At 46.6% G+C, this 15,748-nt stretch overlaps 1 protein-coding gene across 1 annotated transcript in view; it reads right to left on the bottom strand.

The window, feature by feature from the left end:
• Window positions 1–15,748, bottom strand: part of DICER1 (dicer 1, ribonuclease III) — a 2,611,056-nt gene that overhangs the window by 1,860,881 nt on the left and 734,427 nt on the right. The window contains exon 9 of the mRNA XM_069637684.1: window positions 4,734–4,866. Coding sequence (XP_069493785.1) covers window positions 4,734–4,866 — 133 coding nt within the window. The remainder of the gene's footprint in view (window positions 1–4,733; window positions 4,867–15,748) is intronic.

Genomic DNA, 15,748 nt, shown 5'->3' with positions numbered 1-15,748 from the left:
TACTACCTTTCACAAGGACAAGGTAGTCCTGCTGACACACCCGGCATTTCCGCACAAGGTACCATCTGCTTTCCACTTGAACGAGGAAATAGGTCTTCCTACATTTTTTCCCGATCCCAAGGACGAAGCACAGAGAGTGCTGCACTGCCTGGATGTCAGGCGTGCCCTGAAATTCTACTTGGACAGGACCAAGGGCTTCCTCAAATCGGACGCCCTGTTTGTCACTTTCGGAGGCTCAAGACCAGGCTATCAGGCCTCTAAGGCTTCTCTCTGCCATCAAAGAATCATATGAGGGCCAGCACAAGCCGCTCCCAGCCAACATGCATGCCCACACAGTCAGGGCCAAGGCAACGGCCATCGCATTCCAGCGACATGTCCCATGGCAAGTCATAAGCAGGGCGGCCACTTGGGCCTCTCCCTCGGCTTTCTGCAAGCGTTACCGTTTGGATGCCGGCTCTAGATCTGATGCGGCTTTCGGACAGGTGGTTCTCAGGAACCTATTTGCTTAAGGAGGGTCTCCTCTCCACCCTGGGGCTACATTCAGTTGTAATCGCCCATACAGTATGGAGGAAAGGGGATGGGACGTAGATTAATTATAAGTTACTCACTGTAGTGACTAACATACTCTTAGGCCTTAGTCCCCTTTCCTCCATACGTCCCATCAACTACCCCCATAATAATAGTGGTGTCATTAGACAATGTTAAATCTATTGTCAACGCGTGAATGGGGACTGAGGTGTGGCGCCGGAGGTTGGAGTCAGGGCCGCGCAATCTCCCTGGGCCGCACCCCACACGCCTCTAAATTTAAAGGGGAAGAAGGTTTTTTCTGGTGAAAAAGGTTCTATCTCCCGTCCCTTGGAAGGGACGCCCATACAGTATGGAGGAAAGGGGACTATGAACTAAGAGTAGGTTAGTCACTACAGTGAGCAACTTATAATTTCATATCGACAGAGAAACTTCTGCAAGGTCGACTTCTCCCCTTGAGTTGGTGGGACCAATCAACTCCAAAGTAACTCCTGGACATCCTTCTCGCAGCTGGCTGAATTTCCACAGAGTTGCTGCTGGAAACCGAAACACAAGGGAGAGGAACACCCGATTGTGTGCGTTGCTTTTAAGTTGGCCAAGAGCTCCAGGAAGATCCTCCGGACTCCCAGGAAGCAGGACTGACCGAGCCGGAGCCCCCTCCAGCTCGACAGCCAGGAACCGCTGTGTTGCTATTTGCAGTAGTCCCGAGGAGTAGTCCCCACTCGCAACCAGTGCTGGTTGCGAGTGGTGACCGTCCCTTTGCAGTGCAGCAGTCCCCAGCAGTCCTCCCTCTTGTCCCCATGACTGAGGCCCAGGAACAGTGAGATCCGCATAGCTGCTCAGGAACAGAAATCATCTGCTGCACTTTTTTTCAATACAAAGGTACTGTAAAGTCTGAAAGAACTTACATCTCATTCTAGAGTTGCTTGCATCTTCTACCACTCAAGTCTAATCAGCTTGTGGCCCTACATTTGATTCTTCTTTTCTTCAAAGACTTCTAAAACATTGCGCAAAGACTTTTCTACTTACCTACCAGAGGTGCTTCATCCTATATAAGACTTTTGCCCATTGACTTTGGCCTAGCCTGTTATACTGAATGACTCTGCTTAGGGGATCCAAAAGTTCCAATAACCTTTTCCTTTTACCAACTTCTAACAGTATTCGAAATGCAAACAGTAAGATATTAATGTCCCCAGCACCCTAGCTATTGAAGTCACCTGAGGGTGTAGGTTGTGTCTGTAGGCCACCATCCCAAAAGGGTCTTTACTGATTTAGAAACTAAGAGCGTATAGTGTTGAAGTATATTTGTGCGTTGCTTTTTATATTGCTCCCTTCTGAAGAAGGCTTATTCTAACTGACTGATAAATTAATAATTGTTTATTCAGGAAACCTTGTGTGTAAGTCTTTATTTGAATACTTGTCACTGTGAATCTCTGTGTAACTCCCCTACAGCTCACATTGACCCCTCTTGAGATAAGCCTGGCTGCACAACACGCTACCAAACTGTGTAGTACAAGCTTATAGGAAAGGTTGGCTTTCCTATTACCTGTAGTCAGAGTTGTTGTAGTACACCCTAATGGTACTGCATACAAACTTTGCCTAACACTCACAATGTTTAGCCAGGGTAGATGACTTCCTTGATGGAGGAAGCTTGAGGAGCTTGACGGTAGGCTAGCAATGGAGGCCGAATGTGATGCTGATCACGCCCTATCTACTTTGGGACCCGCTTTCGCTGCGAACCCGGTGGACTCAGGCTTGTGGCACTAGGCCTTATCCTGGGCACCCACGGATGAGGCGCCCTCAAAGGACTTAGAAGACCGCTCCTCGGACTGCCCGGTCCTGGGTGAGTCAGGACCCTGCTTGGAGCACGGGTCAGAGGCCTTGGCGTTAAGCCATGCCTCCAGTCTACTACGCCTGTACTTCGTTGTTTTCTTAGAGAAACCGAGGCATTTCTCGCACTCTAACGTCCTTGTGGTCCGGGTGCAGGCAGTAGAGGCATTGCAGGTGCTTGTCCTCCCCAAACACATTCCGTAGCCCGCATTTGGTGCAGGGGCTGAAGAGAGACCTTCCCTTCTCCTCCTCCGTCATGGTCAGAAGGCGCGAAGTAGGCCCCAAGGCCTTGTAGAATCTTTGATGATCTTCACCCTTGAGGGGCGCAGGACTTCACCGACAACGGATCCCTGCTGTTGGCAGATGAGGAAAAGAGCACATAGGCTTCTCTGAAACAAATCTAGAACTTTTCCATCGAAAACACAAAAAAACATGCAAATAGCTTGGAGAGCAAACTCGAGGACTCCCAACACTAAAGGGTGTGGTAAAAACTGAAGATGGCTGCCAGAGGAGGGCTTAGGGAGGGTCATTGGATGGGGCAGTATGACCCAGAGGGCAGTGATTGGTTTAGAGGAGAAATACAGTCTTAAGTGAAACTGTTTTTTCTTTTACCGAGGATTGCCAGCCCGACGACAGGCAAAATTCATGAGCATGTGAATCCATGCCAGACCCCATGCTGGAGAACAGCATGGTTATAGAAAGAGGAGCGATTGAAGAGGCAAGTAAGATGAGGGAAAAAGCAGAGTTAATAAAATTAATGTAAGGGGGCAGGAGGTCTATAGGGGATAAAAAATGAGAGTGAAAGAGGGGACGAGAAAGTTGCGAGTTGATATTCCGAAGAGGGCAAGACTGGAAAGGTAGGAGGCGAGGAAGCAAGAGTCCAAAAAGAGTGAAATAGGATGCCTACACCTACATCTATTCCAGAAAGGTGTGGAAGAGGGTAAAGTTAGGAGATGAAGGACAGTGAAAGGCAGGAGTGATAAAATTAGAAGGATTAATCGAAGTGTCTGTGAGACAGAGGAAGTGAAGGTTAAGGCGATGGAAGAGATCAAGGGTGGAGCAGCATTTGTTGTAAACGAAACAAAGGCTTGAGAGACCGATAGAGACAAGGGGAGGAGGAGAGATGGCAAGAGGGTGAAGAGTTAAGTTTAGAGAAGTTACGAGAGCAGGAAGCAAAAGAGGAAGATGGTCTAGCAGAGAAATGCACAGGAATTTGGAGTGATAGTAATAAAAAGGGATGCAAGGAGGAGGGCAGGGTATACTGCAGAGGGTTGGAAATGGTGAGAAAGGAGAGTAAGAATTGGCAAGGCAAGGAGGAGATGTAAATTGGAGACAGGGAGGATATGGAAATACAAAAAGAGGATATCAAGATGGACCTGGTGCGCACATGTGTTAACAGGGGCAAACAGGGATAAAGTCAGAGCCCTTAGAATTATGCCCTTTGAAACTGACGCCCGAGGCGAGGACATACAAATGCAGCGGAAGGTAAAGACGAGAAACACATGAAAATTCATGTGTGTGTCAAAGATGGCCGGTGGCACCTGCAAGGGGGCGGCAGCAGTGGCAGGACCCACGAAGGCTGGCACGCCACGCGGCACCCTTGCCAGAATGGGAGAGCATCCAGTCCTGGTAAGCCAAGGCCTGCCACAGAGAAAAGCAAAACACGTAGTGGCATTCATGAAGCGTATTGAGTGTGCAGACAAAAAAGCACTGATGCTCTGCAGCTTATATTTACTGGCCAATGCATCTCAACCGGCGTGCAATGCACCAGATCTCAGCTGGAGATAGAATATCAAAGATGAGGAATCTGTTGGAGGAAGGAATCCATTAGAATGTCACCTTATTTTGAACTAAGCTCTATGTTTGCATGTGACAAACAGTACAAGTGGTCTGCCTATTTTTCTGCTCGTGTGTAATATTACACATGCTTTGCATAGGTGTACAAAAAAAGGTTTCATATCTCAAGTTTGTTTAATAATAATGCAATTTTAAATTGTTTTTTTTAGCATAAACAACTTAACTGTAAAGTGTGCAAGTGTGACAACAATCTGGAAAATTTAAACTGCCAATTTTGAGAAATCAGGTGCTAAACATTCAATTTCCATGGGAGATCGCCATTCTAAGAAAAATAAAACATGCCTACTTTTCAATCGCTTATAGTTTAGAGTGCATGGTGGAGATGAATCAAAGGGTTCAAAAGTTAGATGCAATGTAAGCTTAACTATATATCGTCCAGGTACTGACTCTAAATCATGCTAACTAATGGTATTTACTTCAACGGGAATATGCTTCAGACCGAGCCTCCAAACAGCTATACCGAATGATGAAAAAACAAGCCACTGCGGTATTGTTTGCACAAGTATTGTACATTTTTGTACCTCTTCCTGTTTTCTGAATTCTGTTTCCATCTGCTTGTTTCGAGGTTGGCTCTTTCCAATACCATGTCCAGTAATAAAGTTGCTGCTAATGTAAGCCAGCTCTGGATCCTGCTTGCCAGCTTCCTTTATTAACCTAGAAATATCAAATCCATTTTAACATTTTCATTTTAACTCTAGCAAACGATGTTGTATCAGTGATGGTAATACTACACATAATAGTAAGCCACACATTGCAAAATGGTTAAGTGCTGCAAAGACACAATATGTCCTTTGTCTGCTTAAAAATAAATGCAAATATTGTATCCTTAGAGAAAATGAATTTTTGTTGTCTTAGTGTCAGCAGGCCAAATGCCAAAACTACCAAGGGCCCAAAACTCAATCAATCCTCCAAGAAGAAAATCAAATCCAATATTTCCTGTGCCAGAAATTGCAGCAGTGTAGCGTCCCTGCTGGCGTTCCCTCTCCATTAACTGTGCTGGATAGGGCTGATTAGAGTTGTAGTCCAAAACCTCTGGAGAGTCAAAGGTGCCTTGATTCAGAAGCTGTGACAAGGTTAACTTTTGCCTCGATAGTGTACGATTCTGGGCAAGTTCTCTGGCTTTGAAGTTATGCCCCGACAGGCTGTGTATGATTTCAATGCTGGTTTGCGACTTAAGCAGCATAGTTCTGATTCTGTTGGTGGTTGGTGCATTAGATTGCTTGTATATGTATCAAATCGCACTACGCCAAGTATGCTTTAAACCATCATTGGTGTATGCTTATTAAGAATGTCATTCAATTTCAATACACGCACATTTTTTCTATTATCAAAAAATGTACAGGTATGCATCATAACCCAACAAATAGGGCCTCATTACACGGATGGCGGTAAGGATTTACCGGTACCGGTAAAATACCGGTACCGGTAAATCCTTATCGCCTTACTACGAGGTCCCTTTGCGGGTTGGGGGATTTAACGCCTGCTTTTTGCAGGCGTTAAAAACCAACCCGCAAAGGGACCCAGGGAGCTAATTACGGTACCGCAATTTGCGGTACCGTAATTAGCGCCTTCGCCATTCCCATTGAGCCCTATGGGCCAAAAATGGGAATGGGGAAGGGCAATGGTGGAAGGGGGAATTACCGCCCCGCCAACCTTGGAATGGGGTGGTAATTCCCCTTTCCGCCAAGGTGGTGCCGGTATTTTACCGGCATGAACCATGGCGCTAATGGCGCCATGGTTCTCCGCCATCCGTGTAATGAGGCCCATAGAATCCAACATTTCGTCAAACATAGACAGATGAAACCCAGCCAATATTAAAAGATCACATTATTTGTAGTGGTTTAGGGTACCGTGGGCTTTGTGTCCATGTGTGTTTTCGCAGTTTATTGTGTGGGTAGGGGGAGAAGAGGAGGGGAGTGGTAGCCAACTCAGTTCAGTTGAGGCCACTTACTCCAGTCTTGCTTTCCTATCACTGCTGCTCCATAGCATTAGCTAGAAAGCGAACAAAATATGCAAGATGTAAAATTGGGATTGCACTCTGCTTGGTTTTGATGCACATACTGCGCAAATTTAGCTACAAAGCTGAGAGACCTACGCATATGTTGCAGTAAAGACACAGTAGATTAAACATAGTGGGGAAAAAGACTCATGGATGAGTGCAAGTGGACAGAAAGAAACAGTGTGTTACAGTAGGGGATATAGACAGTTTAGTGAGATTTATTTTTTACATACAACTCCAGCAGATGTGGTGGTGTTCCTTTAACATATATTCCCCAAACTATCCTGATGTGCAGTACTGAGGGAACCTGTTTGAACTAGGGAGGGATGTTGTTCCGGATAATAGGCCTGTGCCTTGAAAAGGATTTTGTGCTGGCACTTTTTTTTCGTCACTGCTTGATCTCAAGCCTAGTGACACCAAAGCCTCTTGTGTTGTGATGGCAGCCCGAGATGATTTCTTGCGGACAGTACAATTAAAGGGCATAAAAATGTAGTTACCCCATTGTATAAACTACATTGTCAGTCTACAAAGGCCGGTCCACTACACGTCAACATTTTAGAGCATGATTCAATACAATGAAAAGACCTTCACCCAGAGCCCGAATACTATGGTCGCAGAATCTGGGTAAAGACATTTACGACAGACATGTGGCGCAGTGCCTGTATTCCGACTAAAGTAGTATTACATTCTAGCTCATACAGTGTAAGGTCCTGCATAGGCTACACTATACCACTGCGCAGATGAATAAGTTTAACACTGAAGAGAGGCTTGCCTTGGTGGAGGTAAGCAGCCGGGGCTAGATTACTTCCATGTGCTTTGGTCATGTCCTGAACTAGTGGATTACTGGCAAAATATATATGCAACACTATCTATAATGTTAGATATGGTTATACCTACTGACACACTATGACGACTGCTGGGGTGCTATAGTAAAATACCTAGGATTAAAAGAAAATTCTTAGGGGGAACTGTTGAGCAGCGACAAGAATGGTTGCCTAACCTGTGAAGCTCGGTGACCACGCATATCCTGACTGAAACATCCTGACTTCCAAGGCACTAACTATCTACCGCAACTGCAGCACACCGTGTTGGAACCTATGCGGCATAACCTGAGCGAATCCTGAACACTATTGCTGCATTAGAAGGTACGAAATCCCACTATGAACCTAAGTGCTGCCTCGGGGGCTGACTGCTGCGCGGGCCTGTAATACATGCGGCCAGACATCCGCGGGGATAAAACCAAAGTAATTGAGTGGGCAAGTGAGGGACAAGCTCCGAGGACCCAGAACGCAGGAGGGCGGTCCTGGAACAAAGAACCTCCCGACTGCTTCATACTGCAGCGCTCTACCCCGACAGGTCGGCCCCACCAGGGACGTGGGCACCGGAATCAGTCTTGTAGCCATTGATAAACACGATAGTGACAGCCGGGAGGTGGAGCCCAACGCACACACCAAGTAACACGCGACTTATCCGGCACTGGACTGTTGCTAATACGAACGCTGATATTAACTATGTATAAGGGCGCTGCACACCGGATTGTGGGCACATCCATCTACCCACCCGGATTTCCATCACCACCTGTCACCAACAGGACCCCGGCTCCACCGGAGGACTGAGCGGATACCGACCTCAGTAAAATACAGCAATCCACCGAAAGTGTGGCAAATCCCACTGACTGTAATCAGACCTCGACACCCAAGCATAACGGCGACAAGGTATAGGTGGATCTCCCCCTTCATGAATGGCTAAGCGTTGGTTACCCACTAAGGCAACTTTTTGAACAAACCACGATTCCAACATACTTGCCCAGCACCACTACTAACAAATCCTGTGCCAGTGCCCGTGTTTCTCAATGTGCAAAGAGGGTAAACTAGCCCAAGCGACCACCAGAGCCGCAACAACACTGCTCCTGCAATAATAACCTAAGCAAACATTGTTGGGGAACAACCGCTGGTAATGACCAGAGGGGAGCCAAGAGGAGCAAGAAGGGCCCCATGGATGCTTTCGCAGGCACATCCAGGCCTGGCGCCGACCCCGCCTGCCCACAAGACCCACCCTCTGCACCTGCTCCTCCACCAACACTGTCATGGACCCGTATGGCCACAATGCAGGCGGGCTTCGTGGCAGTGAACGCCAAACTGTTCGATGTTGGCTCAACAATGAAATTACTCAAAGCAAAACTCGAGAAGGAGCGTGGACGCATCACGCAAGCCGAGAACCGGGTTGGAGACCTGGAAGATACAGATAACACACACTGAAAGGACATTGAACGGATTAAATAAGAGTTGAAGTGTGATGACCTGGAATCGCGGTTGCGACGCAATAACATAAGTATAGTGGGCGTAGCGGAGAAACCACTGAATATTCAGATGGAGACATTTACGGAGGACATGCTACGCGCCTTGTTCCCGGAGGACATGCTACGCGCCTTGTTCCCGGAGGCTCAATTCTCTGTGCAATTCCTCATAGAATGAACACACCGCTCTCTGGCTCCAATCCCCAAGCCTGGAGACTCCCCGCGCACAATTACTGCCCGCCTCTTCAATTACCACGACCTGATACTCTGGCTGTCACAAGAAAAAGGCTCCCTACAATTCCACCAGTATACATATATACCCAGATTTTTCAATGGAGTCCAGATGGCCCGACGCAACTTTGACCAAGTAAAATGCGATTTACAAGATAGAAAAATACCATATGCCATGATTTTCCCCGTTAAATTACGAATACAACACACAGGCAGAACCCACTTCCTCAAAACTCCAAAAGACGCCTCATCCTACATTGAGCGCACGATTCCGATGCCTCCCGACACTTACTGAATTAACCTACACAGAATTACGTTGTCTGGCTACGTGAACTGTTAACCGTCAAACACTATCGCCAGATCCATGAATACTGCTGAGATGAAACAGTATGAAGCTGCTCTAATTTCCCCACCATCACATAAGCTATACTTTGGGATTCACTGTATCATGGTTGCGGGAGCACCAGACAATGTTGCACAGTTCTTGCTGATGTTCACAGGACGTCTCCCACTGTTTAGAGATGGGTTTGTTGGTTATGGGGCAATACTGTCATGTTTGAGGTACAGTGAGGGTGGGGGTGGGATGTAAAAAGTTTTAAAACACAAAAATCGACGGTCACACATCAGGAGCTCTGGTAGGACAGCTATTGCACGGTCAGTAAGGAAATAGATTCCCTTTTGTCACATGATGGGGAGCAGTGGTCAGTCCATTAGGGTGCTTACATGGAACATCTGTGGTCTGAATAATCCCATCAAGGCCAAGAAAATACAAATATATGCCAAAAGGAATAGAATACACATATTGATGTTGCAGGACACCCATGCGTTAAGCAGCGGTCTACTCCTTTGCACGCAGCTGGGATCCCATAGAAATTCGCAACCAGTTACGCCTCACAATCTAGGGGGTGGGGGGGGTTCTCCTTCTCATTCATTACTCCCTGGGCTATAGGTTCTCAAAAACCACTCTAGATCCATTAGGAAGGTGTGTAATTGTCTGGGGTGACTTGTATGGGCAACCCACTGTGCTCATTAACCCTTATGGTCCGAATATAGATGACTCAGAGTTCAACCTTAACATCAAAAACCTGATAACCCCCCCGTTGACAATACCTGGGTACTTTGGGGGCGGGGACTTCAACACCATTCTGAACCCACTGTGTGATAAGACTTCCAGAAACCCCTGCCCATTAACCAGAGCAGCTCTGCCTATTAACCAATCAATGAGATACCTATGCTTGATAGACATATGGCAGGAATTGCACACCCACGATGCGGAGTTCACTTTTCACTCATCTATACATAACTCAGGATTCACGCATCGATTGCAGGTTAATCAGACCTGACTAGACCCTGCATACTACTAAATGCACAATCTTCCCACACACTATCTCAGATCACTCTCCTGTACTACTTGACATTCAGCAGACACAATTAAGCAAGCGCCCCCAACTCTGGAAGCTGGCCTCTGCCATTCTTTGCGATGCTACTGCAGTAGCCCCGCTGAGGATAGAGATATTAGATTTCTTTGAACGCAATGAGGGTACAGTAGACTCTATATCCACAGTGTGGGAGGCTTTTAAGGTCTGGCTGCGAGGACAGATAATATCCAAAGCTCATGTCTCCCTTCACAATATCCACCGAGACCTCCAAATGACTGAAGCTAAAATACGCACACTGGAAAATGATTATGCAGTAGCTCCGAAGGAATGAACACTGGCTCAAATCCACACACTGTATATTCAAATAGGTTGCAAAACACAAACCCTATTCTGAATCTTGCATCTCACTCCACCAACAGAGGGAGATGGATATTATAGAAAAATAAGGAGTCAGATGAATACTGTCTACACTCACACCTCATCAACCAGAAATGGCAACTCTGCTTGATACGTGAGATCGATATTTTATTGACACATTGAGAATGTTGTACGTTGTGATGTGATATCTTTTTGTGTCCTGTTTATATACTTATTTGTTTTTGTCATGCTGTTTTAAATTCAGGTTTCACCTTATAGTTTCCACTGTGTTCTGTTAGGGTTGTCTTATGTTTTAGATACTTTAATTGAACTTGAATAAATATATTTTGATGTAAAGGTGTTGGTAACTGATGCACACAATCCATTTTTTCAGGATTTAGAGTGCCGGGTGATCAAGCAGAGTTGCCATTTCTGGTTGATGAGGTGTGAGTGAAGACAGTATCAAATCCACACACAACTTGATGTTTTATAAATTAGCCGACAGAGATTCTATATGTCACTAAACCCATCAGAGTGAGGAGGTATGGCGAAGGAGATAAGGCCAGTAAATCGTTGTTCTTGGAAAGACTGATCAAAGCTGAAAACTTGACACAACCAATCATCAGTGTATGTGATCAACATGGGGAAATGTGTGGTAGAAACTATTAACAAAGTGTTTGCCGTATTTTATTCTTCACTGTATACCAATATTGAAACCATGTCTGCTTGCGACCTCAACAATTATATATATCTGCAATCCCACTCCCCACACTACCATCAGAGGCAGCTGAATCTCTGTAGGCCCCCTTTACCACTGACATCATTATTTCTGCTATTAAGGATCAATCTGGCGGAAAGGCTCCCGGTCCCGATGGCTCGGGGATTGATTTATACAAATGTTACACACATGAACGTGTGCCTAAACTTCTAGCACTATGGAACGAGGCTGTCACAACAGGGGCTCTTCCTTCATCACTATGCAAAGCGGTCATTTCCGACTTACTCAAACCACACAGACCCCCACAGGAAGTAGTATAATACCGCCCACTCTCTCTAATCAACTTGGATGCAAAAATATTATGGGTTCGGCCTACAATTCCTGAGTTATATTCAACTTCTCTACACCAACCCTAGTGCTGAGCTCCGAACTAATTATACCCTAGGTAGAGGCACGCAAGAGGGATGCCCCATTTCCCCCCTACTGTTTGCCCTCACCATTGAACTGGTAGCCGCATTAACACCTCTCAAGCAACGGAGTGCAAGAAACAGCTTCCCTCCACCGTGTTAGGGAGAATTCTCTTATATGGCTAATTTCCCACACCCAGTGAGTCCCCCAGCAGCTTTGCTGGATTTTTGGGGTTTGTTTTTTCTCCTGCTAAGAGTGAGACTCTTTTCCTCCCACTCTTAGACATGATTTGAGGTATGTCTTTGACTCTTTGTGTGCTTATGGGCTATGGGGTTTTCTTTTTACTCCATAGGGTATCATCTATTTTTTGTGTGTGTGTTACACAGCACCCTCAGTGCAGTAACACAGGGGTGTCAGAGTGATTCCCAAACATAGACTCCATACCCTGGGACTGACTACTGTCTCCCAGGGCATGTAAAGTCACCATTGACTTTACTAGTCCTAAATTGTGAACAGAACCAGTACAAACCATCATATTGTGGAAGTACTGGAAGGGGTTAATTATATTGCCCCTAAGTCTGTTTTCAAGGGGGCACTGTCCAGTCCCCCCCTTGTCGAGTTTCTGGCTGGTGGCAGTGATTACCACACGAAATATTCCACCGGAATATTCTCTATGGGATTTTCCCATTGATTTTAAACGCACCACTTTTTGGTGCAATGTTAAAGATACCACTGGTTTATTTATTTAATATTAAATTAACGGTTGGGTATTTTTGCCAGAACTCTTTTCTAAAATGGCATTTGTGTCCGTCTCTGTAACTCTGACGTGCTAAGTGGTCAAGCCCTTTGTTCCACTTTTTGGCGGGCTTCTCCACAGAAGCCCTCCAAATGGTGCCACTCTGTCTGGGTTCCACACGATGGGTGGGGAGGGGAATTGGCACCCTGGACTGCGTTGCCTTAGCAACTCAAGTCGCACTCTGTTCTGATTGGGCCAGTGGTGAGCCGCCCGGCTCACCACTTAGCACGTTTGAGTGACAGCTAGGCTGTTGAATGGGGGTTTTTCTGCATAAAAGCAGGGCCTTTGGGACTGGAACTTCAGAAGTCGCCACAGGACCTAAGAACCCGAAGAGGGAAGAAGCTGAGCCATCTGCAACGACGACACCACCGGTGAAGCCCTGCTGCAACTACCTCACCACTTTCCCGACGACAAGAGAAGATCTTCTGCTGGACGAGTCTTCTTCCTCTGAGCTGGTGGGACCAACCTGTTCACCCCTTTCGCCTTCCAAAGAAGTCTCTTGGTCGAATCGCCCGTGCCAAGCACCCCGGCGACCAGATAGCCAAGCTTCACCACTTTGACCGCGAATAAAAGGAACGCACCTTTTAATCGACAAACTCCGTGGATGGTTTTATCCCTGTGCAGTGCAACGTCTCCACGTTTCCTCCTCAACGAGATCCTCTCTTCCCCTGGTCGAAACAACGAACTGGAACAACTGCCACCGCTGGAGCTTCCTCTCTCTTTAAGGTACTGTGTCCTGCCTGGCCTCCCTTTCTTCGGTTTTCCCAAGACGACCCTTAAATCCTTGGCTTTCCAACTGGGTTGGCCCCAGACCTTCTAACTTTACCTTCCTGAATCACCCCAACCTCTTTTGAACATTCTGCAAAGACTTTTGGTGCATTTTAAACCGTGTGATCCTGGGCACATTTCGCTTTGCTCCATTTAAAGTGGGTCTGGCCTATGAACTTTGGCTCTACAGTGTATACTGCCTGTTTTCCCTTGCTGAGAACTCCTAAAAGTGTTGGGACCGGTTTTATTTCTATGCTCTGCCTTTTTCTCTCCCTTTAACTTAACTATTGGAGTGCCATCAGGTTACGCGCTCACATCTGTTTAACAAATTGTGGTGTTTTAACTCTGACTTGTCTAATAGGATCAAGGGAGGTGTGTATACTTTACTTGACTGTGTTTTAACTTGCTTTTGATTTAGAGTGCTAGTGTATTGCCCAAAGTTTGTTTTAAATAAATAATTATATACTTTTTATACAAAGCTCTGGGCAATGTTTGTTTGCTCTACTGTGTTTTTGGCCCTATTGTGTATACTCTATATACTGCCCTACTCTGCTTGAGGCAAGTCTGACTGCTCAGCCAGAGCTATCAGGTAAATCTGGGTGGTGCGGACTGCTACCAATTGGGTTTACTGCTTACTCCTGTAGTCTTAATCTTTTTGCAGTGTTCCCTAAGGGAACTGCACAGGATTCTGCCTTACACACTGTGGCTCTCCATCTGCACTAATGGAGGTCGTGCTGGCCCGGATCAACACTCATGCACGAGGTAGGAGTACCTTCAGATGACCTATCACCTGTGTCTGCATTTCGAGCACAAAAGAAAATATCATCTGCAAAAACAAAAAGAAGATCTTTCATTGCTGCATTTATTCTCTGAAGGCTGTGCTTTCCACCGCACTGCTTTTGTTTCCCTCCTTGGGCAATTTAAAAAGCTTTTTGTGTTGAAACGCACATCTCTGGTGCCTCTGCCGTCCTTGCAGCATTTTCAACATGGGCACCGCCTTTGCGTGATACAATCAGCTATTGCTCTGCCTTGTATGCATGCCACTGCTTTGTGATTGGCCTCTTGAAACTTGATCTGCCCAACTGGGGACTGGCAGGCTTTAGCCGGCCCCCCTCACCAAAGGTCCAAAACAAAGGCCCCTGCCTGCTCCCTGTCCGTTACCAGAACACTACTTGGAGGATTCCTGCACCTGATCCTCCATGATGCCACAACCTCACTTCATGGAAATCCAGACTACGAAGGCATTCCAACCTCCTTTACTATGGGTTAGTTCCCTCCTTCTGACTACCCTTACCCTCTTTTGACTTTCACCTTCTTGCTTGTTCTCCCATGTTTATGCTTTCAAATGCATTACGTTTCTGCACCCAGCACTAGCTTCTGATTCCAACAGTAATTTCAAACCTAGTTGTGCTTTTTGCATTTTATCTGAAAGTCAAATTTAGCTGTGCTTTTGCATTTTATTTGATAGTCAAATTTAGCTGAGATTTTTGTTTTAGGTTTAATCTAGCTGTGTACTTATGAAGACTTGATGTGCCCTTTGCTTGAATTGAATACTTCTCTGTAACCTGCTGGCCCAGTGACTGCTCCATACTGCTGTACTTGTTCTTTTCTTCCCGCTGCTCCTTTCTTTACTCACCCATGGTGCTTTCTGTTTCACCTGTCTTCTCCAACTGCTTCTCCATCAACTAATCTTCCCTTCTCACTAAGTCTTGTAGGAAGACGTTTAGAAAGGATATCTCGGCAGCCAACCCAGGTCTCCCCATTGCTGATACTTATTCCAGCGCTTCCTCCAGACAGACCCTCACCAACATCCTCTTACTCGTTCCTTCGCAGGATCTATGGACTCTTCATATGATCTTTGTGCTCTGTCCCGTCTCCTCCTCTCTGATTAATGGTGGCACCCGCTGGGAAGCCCTTATGGCCTCCTTTAACTCCTCTAAGGTCATTATTAATGTCTACCTAAATGGCACTGTCATGGTCCAAGGCCCTCAGGCCAATATCCTCCTCTTTGATGGGTGCTTCCCTTGCCTCATCAATTCCCTTTAATCTCCTCCTGTCCCCTCCGCCCCCCCTTGGCTACCTGGCCCTTCCTTTCCTCCTCTTCTGCCCCACCTCAAGCTCCTTCCTCACCCTGCAGGGCGTACCTCTGATTTGTACCCCTCCCGGGAAGGCCTTTAATGCTGGCAGCCTTCATCTTGCCACTATCAACTCTCACTCTGCTGTCAAACACTCCTCTGACATCTGACACCACCTGAAAGAACTTGACCTCGAGAACCTCAGTCTTACCGAGACATGGTTCACGGCCATCTCTGTCACAAGCTTCGACACTCTCCTCCCTAATGGCTACAAGATCCTCTCCGTACCCAGATTCACCCTGCCCGGAGGGGGTGTAGCCCCTGATCTTTCCTGAGTGGATTCCTGCCTCCATCATTCCAAGCAGACATACTCCTCCTTAGAATGCCTTGTCTGCAGGCTTTCTCTCTCTCTCCTAGCCATTCACTTACCGTGGCCACTCTCTACTGGGCCCCTGGTCAGATCACCTCATTTCTCTGAGTGGGCAGACCTCTCCTCCTCCCACTTGGCC

The sequence above is a fragment of the Ambystoma mexicanum genome, chromosome 14 (genome assembly GCF_040938575.1).
Source record: "Ambystoma mexicanum isolate Mex_15411 chromosome 14, UKY_AmexF1_1, whole genome shotgun sequence".
Taxonomy (NCBI): Eukaryota; Metazoa; Chordata; class Amphibia; order Caudata; family Ambystomatidae; genus Ambystoma; species Ambystoma mexicanum.
This window is presented reverse-complemented; position numbering and strand designations above follow the sequence as displayed.